General features: G+C 43.0%; 1 protein-coding gene across 2 annotated transcripts; it reads left to right on the top strand.

The window, feature by feature from the left end:
• The first annotated feature begins 658 nt into the window (after positions 1-658).
• cdk2 (cyclin dependent kinase 2) lies at positions 659-25,557 on the top strand. 2 transcript variants are annotated; one of them, XM_078201239.1, is made up of 7 exons: positions 659-955; positions 5,978-6,055; positions 12,094-12,214; positions 14,388-14,558; positions 15,251-15,352; positions 21,623-21,826; positions 22,370-25,557. In XM_078201239.1, exons 1-7 carry the CDS (start codon positions 840-842, stop codon positions 22,472-22,474), a joined length of 897 nt encoding a protein of 298 aa, XP_078057365.1. In that variant the 5' UTR covers positions 659-839; the 3' UTR covers positions 22,475-25,557. The 2 variants fall into 2 exon arrangements, with proteins under 2 accessions (XP_078057365.1, XP_078057364.1); XM_078201238.1 differs by having other exon boundaries at positions 672-955; positions 15,251-15,367.
• The last annotated feature ends 675 nt before the right edge of the window (positions 25,558-26,232 follow it).

Below are 26,232 nucleotides of genomic sequence, written 5' to 3'. Positions count from 1 at the left end.
TGAAACTTGTCAGTGAGGACCTCGAGGGGACAAAGGTAACTGAGACTGGATGATTGCGTCTGGGGCTTGTTAATGACGTTAAAGATGTCATTAATATTTAAATTAGCCTCATGCCCTTTCTGGCTTCACTTGATTGGAGATGTTGAACATTGGTTCCACTGTACAACTTGTGACTTCGTACACACAGCCCCACAAAGCAATCATCCATTCCTGTTACCCACTTTGACTTTAGACCACTTGGGTGCTCCAAAATTTTAATAGATTAATTGAAATTTCTCATTTAAATAAATTCCCTCTTCTCACATACCCCCACTATTTCTTCACAGAGTCTGCTGATCTGGGGGTCCATAGCATACCAATTGTGCGAGGTTGAACTTTATCTTAAGGTATCTTAACTCAGGTGGTTATCCAGAAATTAGACTTTTGCCTCAAAATGCAGAATACAGGATAAAAATAAAATAATTGCTGAATTGTGCAAGTCAACCTTTTCCACTCCCACCCCAAATTTAAAAGTGATGATTTTTTTTTCAAGCAACGGTTTTGTGGACCATCAGTTATTAAAAGCAGGCAAGGTTCTTTTAACTGGACAGTCAGTTTGATGACGTTACATTGAAAACTTCCTGATCCAATGGTGTGGGATGTGGGTGGAACTGAAAGAGCGCGGGAAAGGCAGTGTAATGGCGCGGTGCTAACTGTTACATTGTTACAGTATTTGTCAATTTCAATCCCAGTTAAAAGTAACCATTGCGGCACTGGATAAAAAGGATTGAGCCGCCGGGGTCATCTCGCCAGGGACTAATTGGAGAGGAAGAGAGGGGGTGGGAGGGGGGTTGGAGAGGATGGACAGTTTCCAGAAAGTCGAGAAGATCGGGGAAGGGACGTACGGTGTGGTTTATAAAGCAAAAAACAAAGACACGGGTGAAGTGGTGGCCCTGAAGAAGATTCGACTCGACACGTGAGTGATGAGATCCCTTTGAGGGCTTGTGAGCGGCCGCTAGAGTGATCATTAAGGCTGGGGTATTACGGGTCTTAGCGCAAACAAAAGATCCAGCAGGATGCGACCGTTTACTGTTAGCGCTTTGTTAACTTTTTTCAAGAGGGGGCGGGGGAATTATAATTATTTTAAAAGACTGGGTTCTGCGCGCGTTTCCTGCCCTAAGTCTGTAACTTCCTTGAATGTAATCTACGTTCATTGTGGCGACAGGCCCTTGTAATGTGATATATTACTGATCATGTCCTCATAGCTCACAACGGAGGAAATAAAGATGAGAGAATCCTTTCCAAATGAGGGACGAGGCAGTCATCCAATGCGGTTTCGGTATTTTGTCATGCCATTAAGTCCTCCATTAATATTCCCTGTACCTGATTTAATTAATGCCAGAGTTTTTTTGTGTGGTTCCTTTACTCGGTGATCTGGACGAGGAAGGTTTTGGTTTTGATTCTGAGTGAGCTGATCTCTGCTTGTGTGGTACTAAGGAGCACTGAGATTGGACTGGGAGAAACGTTAGCCAAGATTCCTACACATGTTAGTTTGCCAGCAATTTGAAGTGTGTAAATATCAAGAGTACTACATTGCATTTGAGGCACCTAAGAGTGGAACATGCTGTATGGGGGCAAATTAAATTTTATTACACTTTATATAATTTTCAAGTCAAAATGTTTTGTAATGTACTTTTACAAACTTTATGAATAAAGTCTATTTTTTTTGAGGGGAGGGGGGAGGGGAAATGTCCTGCTGGAACATGGTCTTTGTGGACATCAGATGAAGACAGTTGTCATGTGTTCCCAAGTTGAATGGTCTGACACTTGCGCTCTCTTGAACAAAATAGATTTGGATGAGAAATGCCAATTCACTCCCAAGAACATTCATTCACTGAAACCTCCTTCGGGTCACAGCCAACTGTTTCTTAAATGGTTCCAAGAATTTGGCCTCTACTATCCTACCAAGAAGTAGCACAGTGGTTAGCACTGCTGCTTCACAGCTCCAGGGTGCCGGGTTCGATTCCCGGCTCGGGTCACTGTCTGTGTGGAGTTTGCACATTCTCCTTGTGTCTGCGTGGGTTTCCTCCGGGTGCTCTGGTTTCCTCCCACAGTCTAAAGATGTGCGGGTTAGGTTGATTGGCCAGGTTAAAAAAAAATTGCCCCTTAGAGTCCTGGGATGCATAGGATTAGCGGGTAAAATATGTGGGGGTAGGGCCTGGGTGGGATTGTGGTCGGTGCAGACTCGATGGGCCGAATGGCCTCCTTCTGCACTGTAGGGTTTCTATGAAGTTCATGGCACATGCTAGTTTACCCTATATCATGACTCAGCATTGTCTTGTGGATGAGACATTAAACCAAATTGCAGTCTTGTCTGCTCAGGTTTATGAAAAAGATCCCAAGAAGAGCAAGGAATTTTCCCAGTGTCTTGCTTATTAATATTATATGAATACTCCTCCCTCAATTGACATCACAAAAATAGATAAACTGGTTTTGGAAGCTCTGGAATTTCCTCCCTAAGTCTGTCTATCCTCTCTCCTCCTTCAATGTTCCTTAACCAGATGACCAAGCTTTTGGTCACCTGCTCTAAGATTTCTTGATGATGCTTGGTGTAAAATATTGTCTGAAAATGCTCCTGTGAAGCACCTTGGGGTGGCATGGTAGCACAGTGGTTAGCACTGCTGCCTCACAGTGCCAGGGGCCCGGGTTCGATTCCCAGCTTGGGTCACTGTCTGTGTGGAGTTTGCACGTTCTCCCCGTGTCTGCATGGGTTTCCTCCAGTTGCTCCAGTTTCCTCCCACAGTCCAAAAGATGTGTAGGTTAGGTGAACTGGCCATGCTAAATTCTCCCTCCGTGTACCTGAACAGGTGCCGGAGTGTGGCGACTAGGGGATTTTCACAATAACTTCATTGCAGTGTTAATGTAAGCCTACTTGTAAATAAACTTTTAAACTACATTTTGGGATGTTTTACTATGTTAAGCATACTATATGAATACAAGTGTGTTTGTGAGCTATTGTTAATACAGGGGAATTGTGAGCTAAACTTTTCACCCTTTGACCCATGCTACCATGATCTAGAAGTCTAATTCCCAGGGCAGTGTACTAGACAAATTGATCACTGACTGCTTGACCAGCGGCTCTGGAAAAGGGTATGCCCATAGTAATTGACATCCCCTCAGTCCCTCCAGCTGTTTCTCCTTTTCTCCACCTCAACACCTTTTGTCCTGGATCTTGCACATGGAAGGAAGCCCTTCCATTGGAAGCCCAGCAGTTCTAAACCATAAAGCTGAACTGTTTGGACACGCAGTGATCCAAGGTGTAGCCATGTCCTGGGCTCAGTTCTCAGCCTCTGAGCTGGTATCAGCCATGACGTTGGAGGTGCAATAGACGGTCACAGTAACTGGAATCAACATCATGTTTAACATTACTCACAGTGTCCTCTATCATTACAGTGCAATATAAAATGAACAAAGAACAGTACAGCACAGGAACAGGCCCTTTGGCCCACCAAGCCTGCACCGATCACATTGTCCTATCTAGACCAACCGCTTGTATCCCTTTATTCCCCACCTGTTCATGTGTCAATGCAGATAAGTCTTAACTATCACTAATGTGTCTGCCTCCACCACCTCACTTGGCAGTGCATTCCAGCTCCCACCACCTTCTGTGTTTTTAAAAAAAAAACTTCCCCATACATCTCTACTGAACCTTTTCCCCCCCCCTTACCTTGAACTTGTGCCCCCTTGTAATTGTCATTTCTGCTCTGGGAAAAAACTTCCACCGTATCTATGCCCCTCATAATTTTATAAACTTCTGTCAGGTCGCTCCTCCGCCTCCATCTTTCCAGGGAGAACAATCCTCAAAGTACCTGGAGGTCTGCTGTTCCTTGCCATATTCCTCTAAAAAAGAATGTCTGATTCATCACAGGGAGTGTGATGCATACCAGATCCTTTGTGCATAATGTTATCATGTGTGTTGGTGGAATAGAAACTTGATGCAGCATCTTACGGTTCTGTGATGACGCTTTGATATCAGTATGTATAAGTGAATTTAGCACTTTTTTTAAAAAAAAGTGATTCCTAACTGGCCAATTAACAACCCTCATGTACAGGCAGCACCTCATCAAGGCTGCAGAAAGCATTCAAGCCTTCAATAACCTCCTCCATGAACTGGCTGGTACCTCAAGAGGATCACAGGCAAGAGCCTAAGGACCTCTCTTGCTATCACATACTTAAGCCAGTATGGTACCGGTCTGCTGCAACAAGCTTATTGATACTCAATGTGCATCATCACAGGTGCTCTTTAACCAACTCTGCTCCTCCCACAACCCCCCACCCCCCTCAAACCCACATCACGTCAGGAGGGTAATTGCAACAGGCAAGCTATTGGAGAAGGTCTACTCTGACCCAAGCCTTTACTCAATGACCCCCTCAAACCACCATCAGTATGCCTTCCCTCACGTTACCCTATATGGTTAAACCCACCACATCAAGGCAGAACAGCTGAGGATTGGCAGGAGAAAATATCTACCAGAAACCATTGTCTCATTGTACGCATCACAGCCCATCCACCCAGTTTTGTTTTCCTACAATGACGGTGGGCCCTTTAAAACCATTCGCAAACTGACCAAGGCCTCTGTGCAGCCACCCAACAAGAAGTCTCACAACACCAGGTTAAAGTCCAACAGGTTTATTTGGTAGCAAATACCATAAGCTTTCGGAGCGCTGCTCCTTCGTCAGATGGAGTGGAAATGTGCTCTCAAACAGTGCACAGAGACACAAAATCAAGTTACAGAATACGGATTAGAATGCGAATCCCTACAGCCAGCCAGGTCTTAAAGGTACAGACAATGTGGGTGGAGGGAGCATTAAACACAGGTTAAAGAGATGTGTATTGTCTCCAGACAGAACAGCTAGTGAGATTCTGCAAGTCCAGGAGGCAAGCTGTGGGGGTTACTGATAATGTGACATTAATCCAACATCCCGGTTTAGGCCGTCCTCATGTGTGCGGAACTTGGCTATCAGTTTCTGCTCAGCGACTCTGCGCTGTCGTGTGTCGTGAAGCACGACACTCGCCACGCGACAGCGCAGAGTTGCTGAGCAGAAACTGATAGCCAAGTTCCGCACACATGAGGACGGCTGAAACCGGGATGTTGGATTAATGTCACATTATCAGTAACCCCCACAGCTTGCCTCCTGGACTTGCAGAATCTCACTAGCTGTTCTGTCTGGAGACAATACACATCTCTTTAACCTGTGTTTAATGCTTCCTCCACCCACATTGTCTGTACCTTTAAGACCTGGCTGGCTGTAGGGATTCATATTCTAATCCGTATTCTGTAACTTGATTTTGTGTCTCTGTGCACTGTTTGAGAGCACATTTCCACTCCATCTGACGAAGGAGCAGCGCTCCGAAAGCTTATGGTATTTGCTACCAAATAAACCTGTTGGACTTTAACCTGGTGTTGTGAGACTTCTTACTGTGTTCACCCCAGTCCAACGCCGGCATCTCCACATCATAGCCACCCAACAACAGAGGGGTGCAGGTTATAGCTGTGGTGTAATCCAAACAATGACTAACATTGTTAAGGAGTATCTGCTGACTAAACTTGAACTCCATCTAGCCACCGATAAGGCTATTGCTTGGCTCTTCGACTATGCATGCGCTAAGGAAATAAATAAATTGGCCGATCAGGTAATAGTCTACCTTTGGTGACAAACACTGAGCAAATGCAAGGTGTGTGTGTGGCCCTTAGCCCCACACGCCCCGTCTTTGCAATAGTTTCACTGAGCAGCTTTACAAGGTGGTGCAGAGTTAGCGGTAACTTCACTTCTTTCAGGCAATAGGATGAGAGTATCGGGACTTCTGCAGAAGGGTGTGTGATGTTACAGCTGGCTGGATCCGTTTTATTTGGTGTGTGAAGAAAATTAATTTTTTTTAGTTATACCATGCAGTTAATTATCATCTTACTAATCACTTGTGCATGCTGTCTTTCAGGGAAACTGAGGGGGTGCCAAGTACAGCAATACGAGAAATCTCCCTGCTGAAGGAACTGAGCCATCCCAACATAGTCAAGTAAGGACTCTATTTTTGTGGTGTATCATGAGTTGAAGGAAACATTTCCTACAAAGAAAACCTTTACATTCTTATTGCACTGTTATGAATCCTCTTAGGCTTGTAAAAGCACTTCACACTCGGAACGATGACTGCATTTCAAAGTGCTTCATTATGTGAGGGAAGTGAGGCAGCCATTTTGCAAACAGTAAGATCACACTAACAGCAATGGGAGGAAATGTGGTCTACAGTAAGATTGTACTGTTGGCAATGAACTGAATACTTGTGCACTGTAAGATTGTACTTGTGGCAATGAGCTGAACATTTGCGCAAAGATCACACTAGCGCCAATGAGCTGAATGTTTGCATACAGTAAGATTATACTGGCGGCAATGAACTGAATAGTTGCGCAAAGATTGTACTGGCCGCAATGAGATGAGCATTTGAGCAAAGTAAGACAATATGTCGGCAGGTCTCTGAAATTCTATGCCAACTTAAGACCAGTTTCTGTGGTGAGAGAATGTAGATTCTGTGGTTTACGTAGACTTACATCACAAGAAATGTTCAACACCAAGAATTTTTAGATTAAAACAAAAACTCCAGTTTAGAGAACAGCTCTTCTAGTCCTCGATTAGGGAGAGAGAAGGCCGAAAGCAGCGGCAAAATGGGAAACCAAGACTGGGAGGAACCAGTCGAATGAATCAGCTGGCAGCCCGGTGTTTTGAACCATATAATTTACTCAATGTTGGAGAGAAGCCCTCTAATTCAAGATTATTACCCTCAGGCATTTTCCATTAACATTGGGGCTGTGGTCGGCCTCTAGTTTCGTTTAGCTTAGCTGAAGTGATGGTGGAGGTCTTATCCGTACCACTCTCAGCTGTAAACACAACCTATCCCTCACACTGTGTGTTGCACCGGCCCATCCATAACCAAGCATCTCTGAAGCACTGCTGTACTAGCCTGGTAACTTGTGGCTGGGAGGGGGTTTGCAGTGGGGAGATAAAATTCCAGGCCGGTTTGTGGCCATGGAGGGATTTAAAAACAAGGATGCACGTTGATTCAAGTATTTACTATTTGAACAGTGAAGCTGAATAATAAGGGTTGAAGGTGTCTGTATGTTCTGCCTTTTGGATTTGTGCATGTTTTCATCCACTGCTACACTTTATGACTGAATAATAGAAGCTCAGGCGTGCCCATTGCATGTATCTCTTTTGCCTGATTCTCGGACTCGTCATGTTGAAGTCCTGTTTATAAGAGACCTGTGATTTTTTAGTTTGTTCGGTTATATTCTGCGGGGATGTGCTTCCACACAGACTGTACCCACACTGCTAACTGGGGACACATTTTAGCTGCCCAGTTTGAAAAAGGAGTAAATTCTCTCCTGTGCCCTGTATTTCTTGAATGAAAAAGCTCAGGTGACCAACACCTTACCATTAACCAGAAACTGAACTAGCCATATAAACACAATGGCCACAAGAGCAGATCAGAGGTTGGGAATTCCAAGGCGAGTAACTTGCCTCCTGACTCCCCAAAGACTGTCCACAATCTACAAGGCACTAGTCAGGAGAGTAATGGAATACTCGCCACTGGTCTGAATGAGTGCAGCTCCAAAAACACTCGGAGTTTGACAACATCCAGGACAAAGCAGCCCGCTTGATAGGCACCCCATCCACAAACATTCAGTCCCTCCAACATTCAGTCCCTCCCTCCCTCGTGGGCGGCACGGTAGCACAGTGGTTAGCACTGCTGCTTCACAGCTCCAGGGACCTGGGTTTGATTCCCGGCTTGGGTCACTGTCTGTGTGGAGTTTGCACATTCTCCCCGTGTCTGCGTGGGTTTCCTCCGGGTGCTCTGGTTTCCTCCCACAGTCCAAAGATGTGTAGGTTAGGTTGATTGGCCATGCTAAAAATTGCCCCTTAGAGTTCTGAGATGCATAGGCTAGAGGGATTAGTGGGTAAATATGTAGGGATATCGGGGATAGGGTCTGGGTGGGATTGTGGTCAGTGCAGACTCGATGGGCCAAATGGCCTCTTTCTGTACTGTAGGGTTTCTGTGATTCCAACACCATCCGTGTGTTCCATCAACAGGATGAACTGCAGTAGCTTATCCCAAAGCTCCTTTGACTAGCAGCAGCTTCCAGGTCCACGATCGCTACCACCTAGAAGTCACAGATAGCAGATGCATGAGCACTGTGGGTGTACCTGTATGAGATGGGTTGCAGTGATTCAAGAATGACAGATTGTTGCATAAGGTTAAATCTCACGGGATCCAGGGTGAGGTATCTAAATGGATACAAAATTGGCTTCTTGACACAAGCCAGAGGGTGGTTGTAGAGAGTTGTTTTTCAAACTAGAGGCCTGTGACCAGCGGTGTGCCTCCGGGATCAGTGCTGGGCCCACTGTTATTTGTCATTTATATTAATGATTTGTATGAGAATATAGGAGGCATGGTTAGTAAGTTTGCAGATGACACTAAGATTGGTGGCATAGTGGACAGTGAAGAAAGTTATCTCCAATTGCAACGGGATCTTGATCAATTGGGCCAGTGGGCTGACGAATGGCAGATGGAGTTTAATTTAGACAGATGCGAGGTGATGCATTTTAGTAGATTGAACTAGGGCAGGACTTACTCAGTTAATGGTAGGGCGTTGGGGAGAGTTACAGAACAGAGAGATCTAGGGGTACATGTTCATAGCTCCTTGAAAGTGGAGTCACAGGTGGACAGAGTGGTGAAGAAGGCATTCGGCATGCTTGGTTTCATTGGTCAGGACATTGAATACAGGAGTTGGGACGTCTTGTTAAAGTTGTACAAGACATTGGTAAGGCCACACTTGGAGTACTGTGTGCAATTCTGGTCACCCTATTATAGAAAGGATATTATTAAACTAGAAAGAGTGCAGAAAAGATTTACTAGGATGCTACCGGGACTTGATGGATTGAGTTATAAGGAGAGGTTGGATAGAAATCATAGAAACCCTACAGCACAGAAAGAGGCCATTCGGCCCATCGAGTCTGCACCAACCACAATCCCACCCAGGGCCTACCCCCATATATTTTACCCACTAATCCCTTTAACCTACGCATTTCAAGACACTAAGGGCAATTTTAGCATGGCCAATCAACCTAACCCGCACATCTTTGGACTGTGGGAGGAAACCGGAGCACCCGGTAGACTGGGACTTTTTTCTCTGGAGCGTAGGAGGCTGAGGGGTGATCTTATAGAGGTCTATAAAATAATGAGGGGCACAGATCAGCTAGATAGTCAATATCTTGTTCCAAAGGTAGGGGAGTCTAAAACTAGAGGGCATAGTTTTAAGGGGAGAGATACAAAAGTGTTCAGAGGGGCAATTTTTTCACACTGAGTGGTAGCTGTCTGGAACAAGCTGCCTGAGGTAGTAGTAGAGGCGGGTACAATTTTGTCTTTTAAAACACATTTGGATAGTTACATGGGTACAATGGGTATAGAGGGATATGGGCCAAATGTGGGCAATTGGGACTAGCTTAGGGGTTTAAAAAAAACTGGGTGGCATGGACAAGTTGGGCCGAAGGGCCTGTTTCCATGCTGTAAACCTCTATGACTCTAAGAAGGCAGATCACTACCATCTTCTTGAGGGCAAATAGTGATTTGCAATAAATTCTGCTCTCACCAGGGATGCCCACGTCCATGAAAGAATTAAGCAGTTTTGGGTTGTTTTGCCGCTTTTGATTTTCACTCACCCCACCCCCTACAAATGATGGATTTGTAATCCAGGATTTGGGAATGGATGTGTTGTGGGATAGGGAACCAATGAAACAGAACTTACTAAGACTCTGTGCATAACGTGAGAAGTAGCCATGTGTGGAGCAGTGTTAATAAACAAGCCAGATGTGATGAGGATGACGCTGAGGTTCACTCACCTGTCTTGATCCTACTCTGATCGGTGTCCTGAACTCTTCAGCTGTGTCCTTGTGTTCCACACACTCGAGTTCACCCTCTCGTTTTCTGGGGGTCCGTGGTGAGTTGTTGAAGGCCTTGAAGTGGATTCCACCTTGAATTGTGTCATAAACACTGCAGCTTTCTGCGACTGGAAAACACAATTGCCCGTTACTGAAAGCAGCCAGGATTTTATGATACTTTGAGCTTCTGTGACATTAATTGAAATTTGTATCAGCTGCTGTTTGAAGCAAGGGGTTCTGTCATTTGTTTGAAAGATCCTTTGGGGAAAATTGAGGTGGGGGGGAGACCTTATCCACGCGGATGTTCCTGTTGAATGTAATTCCCATGGCTTAACTTCAGAGATGGCATTTCAGCTTTTAGACTTGCAGCAAAGCTGTCCAGCTCTGGGTGCTGTCAGTGAGTGACAGTGCCTGGTACTGAATCTCCTAGCCTTGGATATCTACCGATCAGCATCTTAAACACCAGTCAGTCTCTAATGCTGCATAACTGCTCAGTGTAACAACTGAGCAGGTCTCTGACAAGTTTTTGAGATCTGAAATGGCAGCCAGGGGAATAGCTGTAAGCACTCAGAGATTCCTGGAAGGTAGGAAACCTTTTGGAAATAGGGTTTAAAGGGAGGCCTTTGCATTGTGTTTCCTTTATGGCTCCAGCTTGCTGTTTATTGCAATACCAGGGAAGATTCTTGCTGAATCTGTGAAAGCACAGACTGTCAGTTAATTATTTTGTAAAGCTGTTGTTCGAGTTTTGTAATCAGGTGCAATGTTTCCTCTTGGCTCAGCAGAGTTCACAGTGGTAACTATTGTGGAGAAACAAATTTAAGGGTAAATGTTTAGCATTTCTACACAGGAGGCTGTATTCTGTGCCCCAGGCAGTAAATGCAGTGCCATAAAATCGTAATCATTCCTGATTTTGTGATGGGCCAAATGAAATGTAAATCCGGAAGAAAAACTCAAAACGCAGGAAATACTTACTGGCAACATCAGTAGAGAGCAAGACAGAGTTTCAGGTCCATGACCTTTCGTCAGAACTGATGAATGTTAGAGAAGTAACAGGTTTTAAGCAAGTAAGGCAAGGAAAGGGGGGAGAGGAAGAAAAAGCTAAAGGAAAGGTCTGTGCTCGGATAGAAGGCATGAGAGATTAAATGACAAAAGTGCATGGTGGCACGGTGGTTAGCGTTGCTGCCTCACAGCGCCAGGGACCCGGGTTCAATTGCAGCCTGTGTGGAGTTTGCACGTTCTCTCCGGGTGCTCTGGTTTCCTCCCACACTCCAAAAATGTTAAGATTAGGTGGATTAGCCATGCTAAATTGCCTCTTAGTGTCAGGGGTTTAGTGGTGTTAATACGTTGGGTTATGGGGATAGGGCCTGGGTGGGATTGTTGTCAGTGCAGGCTGAATGGCCTCCTGCGCTATGGGGATTTGATGATCTATAATAGTGCAAGATAAAAGGGAGGAGCAATGGGACAAGGAAAGGAACAATAGATCGGTTTTGAGGTGGTGAACTCTCAAGCTTCTGTGGAGCCTCATTCACACTGTGCAGGGGCTAAGGACAGAGTGGGAGTGAAGCGGCGAATTAAAATGACAAGTGACCGGAAGCTCAGGGTCATGCTTGTGAACTGAACGGAGGTGTTCAGTAAAGCAAGTACAAGTCTGGAGCTACTCTCTTCTTGCGCTCTGGCTGTTCACAGCTTTCACCACAGTGCAATGGAGTAGGTTACATAATGGACCCTTTATAATCACTGGGGAAGCCTTTAATCTAATCAACCTGGACTGAGCTAGGGGAGTGTGACAAAAGACTGATCTATAAAGGATGTAGTTAATTGTCTTCCTCTATTACAACAACAATGTCCATTTATATCGCATCTTTAAGGTGATAAGGCTCTTCACAAGAGCATAAATAGACAAAATAAATCACCACACCAGTTGCATTTTGCTGCTTGCATAACTAAATCAGTAAGATTGGCCAAATAAATCTTCTAAAACCATATAATCTATTGTGGCTGCTGCAAATTTTGGTACTTTGTGACCGTATAGTGGGTGAGAATGAGGTCTTTCTGGAGAATGACGTTGGAATCCATGGCTGGATTACTAGTATTCCTCTTTTCCCCTCCACTCTCCTCCTTCAGGTTACTTGATGTCATTCACACGGAGAATAAACTCTATCTGGTCTTTGAGTTCCTGCATCAGGATCTGAAGAAATTCATGGATGTCTCTTCGGTCAATGGGATCCCATTGCCACTCGTCAAGGTAAAATCACACTGGTTTCATAGGGCAAAGTTAAAATGGAACAGATCCAGAGCAGGTCAACCACTTGAGGGATTTGGTGCGGTTGGTATATTCACTAGTGTGCGATTTGTATGGCTGCTTAATATGTTACTTTGCCAGTCAACATCTGTGGTGCAAATTAAACTGTTCAATGCACAAAAGCGTATATTTTGATTAACTTTTCTCATATATTAGACAACTTCTTAAAAGTGGATTCTCCAAGTGCTTCAAATGATCTCTGGCAAGTGCATAGAATTAGTTCTGCGTCAGTGGGAAGCTGTACTCGTATATTTCCCATTCTGAGGGCATTCCAAAGTTCTTCTGCAATCAATTGATTATTTTTAGAAGTTTTGCTGTGTAGGCAAACATGACAGCTGATTTGCGCAGAGCAAAGACCCACCAACAGCAGTGAGATGAGCAATCTTTTGAACTGTTTTTGATAATATTAGTTAAGTGCTAAGTGTTAGGAAAACTACTGTGCTTAATTTCAAATTGTATGGTGGGACCTTTGGTATCCACCTTCATGTCTTGTCCAAATAATGGCAAAGGAATTCTGGCAGTGGATCTGGTTTTCAAAATTATTTGCTAATCTGGATAGCGCAATATTGATGGACTTCTTCAACTCAAGGTATAACGGAGAATGCATCCTGTATTACAAATCGCATGGCAATTGTAAATGCGTACATGCAGATCTGTACACTTGGGTTGGTATTCTTCATTGGCCAAGGTGAGGAATTGTCATTGACAGGAGGTTCGACTGGAGAGTCAGAAGGTATGTTGGGCATTCTATTGAGCCAGCATGTGGTATCTCTTAGTGCTGAGGAGGGACGTATGGTGCTGTCCTCGGCAGAAAGTCGTCCCATTCCTCCGGATGCCCACCTCCAGGCAAAGCCTGTAGACACCGCTTGTAACACTGTGCTAATTTTCCATTGATGTGGAATGTTTAACTCCGCAAATCCTCTGACTGCATTTGTGGGAAAATAATATCCTTTACTTATTTATTTATTTTGCCCACTCTCTAGTTGCAACCTGTTTTTTGCATTGTTGCTGGCAATTTTGTTCCAGCTTGTGAACTTTCAATCCACATAATCTGGAGGTTTAGCTCCATACCAAACATGTCCTTTGAAATCTCATCTGTTTAATTTTTCTCTGAAGGGGGATTCCAGAACCAGGGGGTATAACCTGAAAGTTAGAACTAGGCCATCCAGGAGTGAAATCAGAAAGCACATCTTAACACAAATGGTCGTGGAAATCTGATGTTTGCTTCCTATCTACGAGACTAAAATTGATAGATTTTTGCTCAGTACAGGTGTTGAGGAATATGGAGCTGAAGGTGGGTATATGAAATTGAGGTACAGATCAGCCATGATATTGAATGGTGGAGCTATTCTTGAGGGGCTGAATGACCTCCTGTTTTTATGTGTATGTTTTAAACATTAGATCCCTCTGTACTGATGCTTGCATACAAAACATTTTCAGTGTTTTCAATGTAACCCTCTGACGCCTCTACTATAGGATGGCCCCACTTGTATAATTGCAAGAGCTATCTTTCGCTGGACGGGCAAAAGACCACATGCCGGTACAGCATTGACATCACTGAATTGCCCAAGTAGCCTGTTTAAAGCTATTCATTCTGGTCTCTCTCTAATGCCACACGCCTCTATTGTATGAGTGTTTTATCAGCTCTCTCAAACAAAATCTTCTCTAAGAACAGGAGGATATTACTCTTTTCAACCCTTTGTGAGAGAGAGTCTTGCTTATTGCCCTTTGTGATATTTATACCTGGAGATAACTATGCTGGGAAATGAGGTGAAGGAGTGGAATCTCAATCTTGTTGCTATTTCTCTGCTACTTTTACAGCTGTGAGTGTTCACCCCTGAATATTATTACTTCATTTTTAACTGCAAGGTTATTTCAATCCGTGTTTGATTTTTGAACCCTGCCCCTCCAGCCACTATACGCTCTAAGCACTTGATTTGTTATTTGAATCAGGTATTTGAACAGGAGTCCAGAAATGTCAGGTGATGTTGGCTTAACAGCCGGGGGATTTTGTGCTGTTCCAGTTCTGTTTATCATTAGATCTGGTACAGTGGTTGATGTAATGTGCATTTTGTTGTTGTGATGGTTAATTATTTTGTGTTTTTCTCCCATTCAGAGTTACCTATTCCAGCTACTACAGGGGCTTGCATTCTGCCACTCACATCGGGTACTTCACCGTGACCTGAAGCCCCAGAACCTGCTGATCAATGCAGAGGGTGCAATTAAACTGGCTGACTTTGGACTCGCACGAGCTTTTGGAGTGCCTGTTCGCACGTACACCCATGAGGTAGGTCACACACACATCCACTGCTCCCCAAACTGGACAAAGTGACTCGGATGGGTAAAAAATGTTCCAGGGCATCGCTGGGTGGGAACTGTTAATTTTGTTGCAAGTAATGTGATTATTCCCAGAAACTGAGGAAAGGGCCATGAGGAAGCTTGGTTTTATGCCCTGGCAATATGGGCAATGCAAGCTATTATGGGCAGCCAGAGGCTGCAGCTTCTTCCTTTTGATGGTAACTATGCCTGGAGATAGCAGTTTGTCAGTGAAACTCCTGCTGTTTAGTGGCATCAAGTATGATAACTATGTGTATGTACTCTTCTGTTCATGACCCATTTGCTGGTGGCCATTGAAATCTCCCTGAAATTATTTTTGCTTATCTTGAGTGGTAACCAAAATAACTATTGGCCTTTTTTAATATGGGTGCAAAATTGAGAAGAGATACCAGGCTTCAGGTTAGATGTTGACAGTATTTTTGATGGATGCTGCCTGACCGGCTAAGTAGTTCCAGCATTTTTTTGCATTTATTCCAAGGGTTAGAGCCTGGAGAAGTGGGAGAAATGTGAGACCGAGCGAGAAGCTATTAGTAAAACTAAAAGCAAGCAAGTAAATCTGTATTTTCCAACGGAATGTGGAATTCTCAGCAATTCTGTCACTGAAGTTGCAATATGAGTTTGAAATCTTTGTTCTTTTTGCAGGTTGTCACACTGTGGTACCGAGCCCCTGAGATCCTCTTGGGGTGTAAATATTACTCCACTGCAGTAGATATATGGAGTCTTGGCTGCATCTTCGCAGAAATGGTAACAGATTCTAAAGTTAGTGCAGCTCTGTGATAAGATAATGATCAAAACTGAGAAATACATCCTCTTTGCATCATTATATGTCAGCTTGGCTTTATGCTCTGACAATGAGTGTTGAAATGCAATCCGAAGTGGTTCCGACCCACCTTACCACCGTGCCTATTCTTCCCTCCTACTTGTCAATAAGTCTTAAATCCTCAAATAAGCTGGAGAAAATTTGGTGTGAATGCCTATCAAAGTGGACATTCAAGCACAGGTCCCAAATTGATAAGGGCAGGAAAAGATTGATCCCATCTATAAGGGCGTACAATGATTTGTATTGCAGACTCTGTTCCCTAATTCAGAGAAATTGTCAGGTTCTATGGTTGTATCTTTTACATGATAAATTTAGGAAGTTCTACAGGGAATAGTCTTCAAGAAGCATGCAGACAATGCAAAACCCACTCTTCTAGACAGCTGATGTTTTAACGGTTTGAATGTAGAATGAATTGCATTGTTGCCTCTGGCTTTAGATGCTTAATGTAATGAGTGATCTTCTGTATCAGTGGTCTTTGAAGAGGTTTGAGAATCTACTTAAGACACTTTTTTACATGACACAATTGGAATCATGTTTGAGGGTTGTAAATAATAACTCTTAAAAAGACCAATTTGCTCACCAATATGGCTGTTTCTTTTTTAAATTTGCTGGTTAGGGTCTTAACTCATTTGAGACTCACCCGAGCAAAGCCCATTTTTTCCTACTTTGAGTCATTTGAGAATTGTAATGGAAGGCAATGGAGCACACAGTTGTTAGAGGTTCCAATGAAAATTCCATTAAGTGAGCAATTTAGAAAGTGAGAGAGCCATGTGATGAAGGGAGCAGGAAAAGCATCTTTTCATCTGATGAATTTATGCCAGATTGCCTGGAGTGCGGTGAGATTGGATACAAAGATGTCTATTCGGAGTTCCCAGAGAAGTATTTCAGTGCCTTTGATCACTATCCTTAGCACTCAGATGATCTCCCAGCCCCTCTCCCTCCTCTAATATCCGCGTGATCAATCTAATCAGATTTTGGCTTTGGGCAGTGAGAGTAGGTCATGATATGGTGCGTGACTTTAGTGTAATAGGGTTAAGAGGCTGGGAATGTGAAGAAATGTTCAAGCCATTTCTCATTAGTTTTAAATTTCTTTAACCTTGTAAAATCACTTCAACATCTTCCATTTGATTTTCATTTTATTATCTCACTAAAAGGCCAGTGGGTGTTGCCCCCATTCTCCCCCTTCCCCAACAATTTTCCACTCCATTGCCCCATTTGCCAGCAGACAGGCGAACTGATCCTCTGCCATTTTTGCTTTTCCCTCTCTGCGAACTTCAATCGTCTGCTTGGGAGGTTGCTCTGCACGGGTGAATCATTCTGGCTGATGTACAAACATAGGAGTAGGCCATTCAGCTCCTCGAGCCTGTTCTGCCATTTAATAAGATTATGGCTGATATGATAGTAAACTCAAATCTGCATCCTGCCTACTCCTGATAACCTTTCATCCCCTTGCTTAGCAAGGATCTATCTAGCTCCGCCTTAAAAATATTCAAAGACTCTGCCTCAAAAGGTAGTGGAAGCAGAGCTCCTCCAGTTCCTTGTGGCCCTCAGAGAAAAAAATTCTCATTTCTGTCTTGGATGAGTGACCCCTTATTTTTAAACAATGACCCCCTAGTTCTAGACTCTTCTACAAGAGCAAACATCCTCTTCACATTTGCCCTGTTCAGAATTTTAAAGGTTTCAATCAAGTCATCTCTTACTCTTCTAAACTCCAGTAGATACAAGCTTAATCTGTCCAACCTTTCCTCATAAGACAACCCGTGCATTGCAGCTATTAGTTTGGTAAACCTCTGAACTGTTTCTGACACATTTACATCTTTCCTTAATTAAGGAGACCAATACTGTACACAGTACTCTAGATGTGGTCTCATCAGTGCTCTGTGCAACTAAAGCATAACCTGCCTACTTTTATAATCAAGTCCCCTCTCAAACTATAACATTCTATTAGCTTTCCTAATGACTTGCTGTACCTGTATACTAGCCTTTTGTGATTTGTACATTAGGGCACCCAGATCCCTCTGCACCCACTCACCATTTAGATCATCTTTTTTATTCTTCCTGCCCAAATGAACAATTTTTTTCCCACATCTCACTCCATTTGCCATATCTTTGTCCACTCACTTAACCCATTTTTTTTTTGTAGCATCCTTATGCCCTCTTCACAACTCACTTTTCTACCTTTTTTTGGTGTGATCAGCAAATTTGGCAACCATCCCTTCATCCAGGTCATTTTTATAAATTGTAATAGTTGAAATCCCAGTACTGATCCCTGTGGCACACCTCGTTACATCTTGTCAATCTGAAAAGGACCCATTTATGCCTACTCTACTTCCTGTTAGCTAGCCAATCTTATATCCATGCCAATATGTTACCCCCTACAATGAGCTTTTCTCATCAGAAATCTTTGGTGTGGCACCTTATCAAATATCTTTTGGAAATCTTAGTACAGGACATTCAAAGCTTCCCCATTATCCACAGCATGTTACTTCCTCAAAGTACTCCAGTAAGTTGGTTAAACATGATTTCCCTTTCACAAAACCATGTTGACTTTGCCTGATTACCTGTAGTTTTCCACTTTCTGTAACCCTCCCTTTTTGAATAAAGGAGTTACATTTGCTATCTTCCAATCTAATAGGACCATCGCTGAATCTAGGGAGCTTTGGAAAACTAAAACCAAGACATCAACTATCTCATTGAACACTTTTCTTTTAAGATCCTAGGATGAAATCCATCTGGACCCTGGGATTTGTCAGCCCACAGCTCTGACAAGTTACTCAGTATCACTTCTCTGGTAACTAACTTTCCTGAGTTCCTTCCTCCCATCCATTTCCTGGTTTCTAGCTGCTTCTGGGGTGCTGGTTGTATCCTCTATAGTGAAGACTGATGCAAAATATCTGTTCAATTCATCTGCCACCTAATTGTAGTTTTCCATTATCAGTTCTCCAGACTTGCTCTCTATTGGACGAACACTCATTCTTTGCCTCTGGATAAAAGAGGTTTCTCCTGAATTCCTCCTTGCATTTATTAATAACTACCTCAAATTTAAGTCCCCTAGTTTTGGACAGAGCTGCATTGCCTCAATCACCTGCCCTAGGACAGCTGGATAACCCAGCAAAGGTCTGTACACTGTTCATTTTGAAATACAGCAGAATGACCACCTTGTTATTTGAATCATGCTGTGAACATCCTTGCTTTGTGCAGATGAGGTGATCAGAGATGTTCATGTAGCTGCACTGTAAATCACTAACGATCCATTTGTATGAATAGGGGAGAGGAGAAGTTTATCCCAGTTTTTGCTATCATTTGACATGTCTGATTTTTGAATAGCCTGCCTCTGAGTTGAGTTCTTTTATTGATGGATAATTCAAGATGGAGATTGTGATCTATAAACATCAGAATCCCACTGTGTTAAGGATTTTAGAAGCCATCATTGGCCTCAGCGCCCCTAAGTTTGGGAGAGCAAAATCAGATGGCATCTTTCTCCCTGCCATTGTTTAGTGACTTGGAAAGGCAGAGGTGTGAATGTCATTGAGGATATCATTGGCTATAATGTGTCCCGCAGTTGAATAGCCTTTAACGCTTGCTGTCTTGGCTCGCACATGATGAATGCTCACTTGGGCAGGGTAGTGGAGAATGCCTCGTGTCTGTAGAACTCTAAACCAGTAAGGAAACCTATCCCTGCGCAAGTATGATGCCTTCTTCCTAACCCAATGCCACCACAGATGACCCTTTTGCATCCACTGTGAGGGAGGGGAAATTTAGGTTGTGGACTGTTGTTCCATTCATGTAATGTCTTGTGGTAGTGTTCATTGTCCAAGGAACAGAATAAACAGAGCTCCTCTGAAATCTACTCTCAAATAGCTGCATTGTTTAAATGTGGTGCATGATTTCAATGTGCTGGGCTCATGATGTAATGAAACTTGCTGACCTAGTTGCCTTAGGATAGAAATTCTTGTCTTCTATTCTACACATACTTTTGCCTTTTTGTTGCATAGTATACCCACTGTATTTTGTGGAATCATAAGCAATCCGATGGAACAGTAAATGCGTGCTTCGCACTGCGAGGTTATTGGAGGGGAGAGAAAAAATTCGCTGTTAATGGAATATTCAAACCAATTGAATTCAGTTTGTAACCGTTGCATAACTGGATTGCAATGAAACCATATTTTGTTTGCCTACAAGCTATCTGCACTATGTGGAACATGTGACCATACCTTAATTTGGCAGGAGAATAAAAGCATGGATGTGTCAGACTTACTAACCTTTCCAAGTCCGTGTCTACCTGGACGTTATCACCCATTGACAAAACGAAAAAGGATGTGGAAGTAGAGATGTTCATTGATTTTTCCAAAAAAAGTTAGTTTTTAAAAGCCTAATGGTGAAACTTCCATTTTACAGATGGACATTAACCACATGCCCCCCCCCCCCCCCCCCACCGCCGAATGGATATTCTGCATCCAATAAAACAACATGGTGACTTTAATCTACACCAGTAATTGGCTGCCTATTAATATTGCACTGGGCTGCTACCTGTGGCTCAGTGGATAAATACTTAACATACAAACCAAGGCGGCCCCAGGCACAATTTGTGGTGTATGCTGATTGCACAGATGTCTGCCAGGGCAGCAGGGGGTTGACGGAGGGGAGGCTTTGTGATTGACCTTGGTGTCCCTGGTCCTGACTTCTGCTTCAACACAAGCTTCCGCAGTGTAGACAGAAGCCAGCTCACCTTTGTTTCCTGCTACTCTGTGTGTTTAAATGCTCTGCCAACACCATTGTCCAGACATGTGTGTGAAGCATGATCACTTGGATGACATATCAGAGAGTGGCTGGTCCCTGTAAAATTGCCACAGCAAGAATCAGCAACTTCAGGACAGAAAGAGGGGTGCGGAAACCGGAGTTCCTACCTATCCAATGCTCCAGATGTAGAAAGGCTATTTAAATAGGCACAGTGGTGAGCACTGCTGCCTCACAACGCCAGGGACCCGGGTTTGATTCCTGGCTTGAGTCATTGTGCAGAGTCTGCACGTTCTCCCCGTGTCTGCATGGGTTTCCTCCGGGTGCTCTGGTTTCCTCCCACAGTCTGAAAGATGTGCTGGTTAGGTGCATTGGCCATGCTAAATTCTCCCTCGGTGTACCCGAACAGGAGTGTGGCGACTGGGGGATTTTCACAGTAACTTCATTGCAGTGTTAATGTAAGCCTACTTGTGACAAAATACTTAAACTTAAATGTGAAAGTCCAAGGGAGCACAGCTGTAATGGCTATTGTGAGACAATAGAGTGGTTTACTCGAGCAATATTGCCAATTGTGGTTTTGCTTTTGTTAAGAACTCGATGTTACCAGTGAGTGTCTCAAAACCCCAAAGGATAACTTGAAACACTGGTTCTCAGTGGTGTAAATTTGTTTGTAATAATGTGAGGAACAATGTACAACCCAGTGAGAAACCAGTTCAGTCATTGTGTAAACAATTAATAAAGAGTATTACTAAATTAAAAGAAAAACATAGGACAAGAAAGACTAATGTACACTATGACACTTTATCTAAAATTATCTCGTTCCCAAAATATACCCACGTACCCTGAACTCACTAAGACACCCTTTTTCCCAAACGGTCTACAATTTAGTAACTCGGTCAAATCCAAAATACAACACGCAATATAGTTTAGATGAGCAAGTCTAGGAAAATTGTCTTTTCCTAGTTTCAGTGAAGGTACGGAAACTGCGTCTTTTAGAGGAGAATATCTGCAATCTGCCTTGGCTCGAAATGTTGGATGGAACAGGCTCCCATGGCTCTGATCATAGCTGGAACTGGCCCCTCTGAAGTTTAGACGGAGATGGTCTGTCTAACTGTTGGATGGAAAACTAGCCCCCTTCCCCAATGAGGGTGCTAGCAGTTATACTGTTCAGGCTCTGATATTCCACCCTGTGGATTCAGCTGTCTATATTTCTCAAATTCCTTGTCTTTTGAAGTTATCATTTGTATAGCCCCACCAATCTCTGGTAAACAATGTTTCCTGATATGGCAATTCGCACCTCAATTTCTCTAGACACATGCTAATCTTGTTACTGGGCCAATTGCAGCTCTGTATTCCTCCAGCGCCTGCTAATCTTGTTACTGTCTTTTTGTTTTCGTCTCAAGTTCACTGTTAAATTTGTTAACTTCCAGGTTCCTAATACTTTTTGTTTTTCTCAGATCACTAGAAGAGCCTTATTCCCTGGAGACTCAGAGATTGATCAGCTGTTTCGCATTTTCCGCACTCTTGGAACGCCAGACGAATCGGTCTGGCCAGGAGTAACCTCCATGCCTGATTACAAGCCAACATTCCCAAGATGGATTCAGCAGGATCTTGGTAAAGTGGTCCCCCCTCTGGATGAAGTTGGCAGAGACCTGTTAGCGGTGAGTAATTGGATACGAGTGCAGGCAGCATCAAATAAATTTAGCGGAGCAGGCTTAAAGGGCTGAACGGCCTATGTTTCTAAATTAGAGTGATCAGATGATCAGTCTGGAATGCCAACCATAAGCCTGGGAATGTGAGAAAATGGGGAAGGGAATGCTAAAATGTTCATCTATAGTTCCGCACTGGTTTGAAAGGAAGACGCCCTAAGCTCTGAAGATCCCTTCCTACATTTCGTCACCTCTCTACCTCATTTCCCTCCTTGGGACGCTCCCTAAAATCTACTGCTTTGACCAAGCTTTTGGTCATCTGACCTAATATCTCCTTATGTGGCTTGGTGTCAAAGTTTGTTTTATAATGCTCCTGTGAAAGCACTTTGGGGCATTTTATTACGTTAAAGCTGCCGTTTCAATATGAGTTGTTGCTCATCCGCTATATAATCAGTGTTTCACTTTTTAAATCTCTCCGCCATAATTTATTTTGCCTTACTTTTTGAAAGTTCTTGCTGGATTTAACTGACCCACTTTGATTCGTCTTTCCTGCAGCAAATGCTTCATTATGATCCAAGCAAGCGGATCTCAGCGAAGAATGCCCTGTCCCATCCTTTCTTCCAAGATGTGACCACAGCCATCCCTCAACTTCGAGCTTAAAATTCAGCCGATCAATCGCTCGTCTGGAAAGCCTGAAAAGTCACTTGTGGGAACTGATGAGGCAGTGTCTGTCTTGCCCGTCTTTATTCTCATAAGTGCCAAAGATCCATGTGTTGGCTCATTAACATCTCCAGAGCTTATATTTAACAAGTTCCATATGATTTTTGCAAACATTTGAGACTCAACTTTTTTATCGAAGAATTTTTCGTATTTCTTGGATAAATGGATGGTCTCTAGTTGGCCTTCCTCGTGGGACCATTCTGCCTAATTCGATTGGAAAGCATCCGATTTATCAGATCAACTGATTGCAATACAGAAAGCCACAATAGGTGTGCATTTGTGCTTTAATTTTCCATTCCTACAGTAAGCTGTGATTGTCACCAATCAACCGGAACAACACTAATAAAATCCTAGTAAGATCCCTTCATCCAAATAAAAATTACCTTTCCATTAACGAAATGTCCCAGTGACTCAGATGCAAATCTCCAACTCTGAGCCACACAAACCAGAAAGGTCCTAGTTTGATTCTCAGTATCTACTGATTTCAGCCAGGGCTAAGGTAGAGGTGCTACAATTGTCTGGGTTGGGGGCGAGGAAGATAGCTCATGATTCCACTTCTTGGTTGTTATCTAGTGACCCTCGCTGGCATTGTGCATGTGTGGATAGGTGCTAGATGTAGATGTGATACTCCCCGTGGTTGGATGGTCAGTTAGTACTCATTGTCCAGGCTGGCATATGAAGAATGGCCTTTAAGGCAAAGTAGCCCACTGATTGAGCTCAAAGTGAGAGTTGATGTTGGGAGAGCAGAACAGAAAATAGTAATGGGATAATAGCTCAGTGAAGAAATGCATTGCCCATTGTGATGTTGAGCCACAAATGACTCTGGTACTAAATTAGTGAATCTTGGTCAGTGAGGACAGTATTATCAGCCACCAGGCTAGGAAGGAAGAAAGGGAAATTGGCCTGGCTTCCTGTTCTTGGTCACTAGCCATCTCTGCCAGAAACCATGTCTGTGCAGATCTCTGGTGAATACAGGGTGAAGCATGGGTCAAGAAAAGAGGTGGGGAGGAAATTGGTCAAAAGAGGAATGCAAATTACCAGAGAGAGCATCAATAATATTTTGTCACATAAATTCGACCAATTGTGCGTTCACCGAGCAGATTTATTTTCTAGTTGGAGTATGTAGTTTCTTGGGAAGGCCACTTTAGATAAATGCATGATAATTAAGTTAGCCTAATAATCCCACACGGAGGCTTTTTGTCTCTTCCCACAGGAAGCGTGACTGCTGTCACTTAGTCATGCACTAGGTGCTAATGGTTGTGGGATAACCTGTGCTGTAGATCCTGAAGCTGAATTCAATTCATTTGTTTCCTGTTATTCTGAGTCACAACTCCAGTTGACATGGCACAATTCCAAGAGGCAAATATGGGGCTGACATTACTGAACGATGCTGGAGGGAAAGCATGAGCACCAAACATGAAAACAAGGAGGGTATTGATCTGTGTGAAGAAAATGCACAAGCTAATGCTTACAAACTAAAATTATATGAAACTTTTGGATTGAGTGGTTTTTTAAAAATTTCGGTTGCCCCACATTTTAGTTCAGTTTGCAATTCCACAAAAGCTGAATTAGAATTACAGGTTAGAGTGAATGGATACTGTCTCCAAGATTATATGGTAATGTGCATTTTTGAACCATTTCTTTTGATGTTTTAATCTGATGTATGTAATTCTAACCTTGGATCAATGAAAGGATATTTTACAATGTTTTTGAGACTGGATATAAAAATTGTTATCGACACAAGCTTATCCAACCCATATTGGAATTTAACCTGTGTTCACCTATGTGAATACAGTGTAGCTACCCTTTTACTCTGGGTTTATGTTGTGGTCAATTTAGTTTACATTGGTAGCATGTTAAGCTTTAATGTTTAAGTTTTGAGATTAGTTGGCCTGCAGTTGGTCATTTGCATTGGGGGACAAGCATCTCTCATAACTAAAGTGTACCAAGCAATGATATGAGTATGGCTTCCACTGTGCTTTGTTGATGGTGGTTTCCAAGTAGCTCATTGACTGGATAATGTGGGCCAAATGGTCAACAAAACAAGAGAGTAGAGTTCTCCCAAAGCAAATCAAACCCAGCAGGTAATTGGGTAACCCAATGAATAAACTGTAATGCTGCTTGGCTTAAATCACCATGGCACCACCTTGTGATATCTTCAAAATGCACTAGATGCTTCAAAATAGCAAGATCCCAGTAAATGGTTATTCATGTAATCCCACAATCACTAGGGGAAAATGTGGGATGCAGCAGCACTAACAACTGCGGCTCATCCCTTACCTCCTCTCCGCTTGTAGACCCCTGAGGAAAAACAGAATGAGATCCATTGACCTAAATATGCTAAGTGGCTGAGACTTTGGGGGCCTTTTCAGTGACTTGGTAGGTAATGGTATACAGCTTGGTGCAGAACAGCAACGCAGGGTAGGCAAGTCCCTGATTCAATCCTCGGTCTGCATTGAGTTCGATAGTAGTAGTGCTACATTTGGCCTTGGTTTCCTGGGCTAGAAAAAAAACATTCGCTTCAGGGAACTACGTTCTCCTGTTCCACTGTAAAGTCTCCCCCGGCTATACACTAGAGCCTTGGTCCAAGGTACTAACCCATCCCACGCTGTAGTAAGTAATCCATTTCAGACTCAAGGCTTGAGATATTTTAAAAAGCAGAAAATTGGTAAACCGTTGAAAGTAAATGTATATTTACAAACTTCAATGTTGTTCAGATGTCAATTGGATAGTTATTTCAGTATTTCATGCAGATTAAAATTGAACCTATGAACTGTTTCCTTTCAATTTAGAGATGTTGCAAATTTTGGTTTCCTTGGTAATATGTTTCTGTGATTTTTGCCATTTGGAAGACCAACCAATGGCCTCATCTGACCAACTTCGCCAAAATAATAGGCTTGAGTATGGTTTTGAAATTGTCATCAAATGGGGATGAGCTCTGTTTAATGTTTTTTAACTATTTGTGGGATTTGCATTTGCCCATTTTTTAATTATGTAGAAAATTAAAAATATTTTGTTGACTGAATTGTTTGTATGCTGAAAGATTCAAAGTTAGGTGGGAGAAGGGATCTGGTGCCTGCATTTCATGTGTGAGGCAACAAGAAGAGGGGGTTTGCTCTCCCTTTCGAATGCCTCAGGCCGTGGTGCCTCCTGTCAGGTTTGTAATTTGGACTTCAATGTCCGTTGTTACTTGGACATTACAATCTGGAAATATCTTGAGCTAAACAACCAGAAAACCTGCCTTGAGCATTGCAGGCTCATTTGTTACCAATATATATCATTTTTTAATATATTGTAATTTGCAATTACCAGAATAAAGGTCTTGTAATTTCATCACAATTGTTAATCTTTCAATAATTAAAAGCAGAAAATGCTAGAATGACCCATTGAGTCCATCACTTCTGTCCCTGCACTGCCCTCCGGTCGCAGAAGTGTTTTATAGACACCAGAAATAATATAATTTAGTTTCATTGAAAGCTTATGGTTGAATTATTTTATTCATTGTGCCTTTTATATTTAAAATATAAAGGGCATGTGTAAAATTGGTTCTGTTGATGACACTGGGGCAATCCGATGGATCCCTTATGGAATAACGACAAAGTGCTGAAAATACTGTGCAGAGGGAAACAGAAATAGTGTTTTGAGTTGAATATGATTCTTAGAACTGCATCCTTCCATGTTTGTCCCTAAATGCTCCT

The sequence above is a fragment of the Mustelus asterias genome, chromosome X, assembly GCF_964213995.1.
Source record: "Mustelus asterias chromosome X, sMusAst1.hap1.1, whole genome shotgun sequence".
NCBI lineage: Eukaryota > Metazoa > Chordata > Chondrichthyes > Carcharhiniformes > Triakidae > Mustelus > Mustelus asterias.
The sequence above is the reverse complement of the archived record's forward strand: the minus strand, read 5'-3'. Positions and strand labels throughout refer to the sequence as shown.

Excerpts from the sequence above, each read along its gene's own strand:
- cdk2 (XM_078201238.1), top strand. The coding sequence starts at position 840 with ATGGACAGTTTCCAGAAAGTCGAGAAGATCGGGGAAGGGACGTACGGT. Across the intron at positions 956-5,977 it reads AAGAAGATTCGACTCGACAC|GGAAACTGAGGGGGTGCCAA; the intron begins GTGAGTGATGAG and ends GCTGTCTTTCAG. Across the intron at positions 14,559-15,250 it reads TTCGCACGTACACCCATGAG|GTTGTCACACTGTGGTACCG; the intron begins GTAGGTCACACA and ends TTCTTTTTGCAG.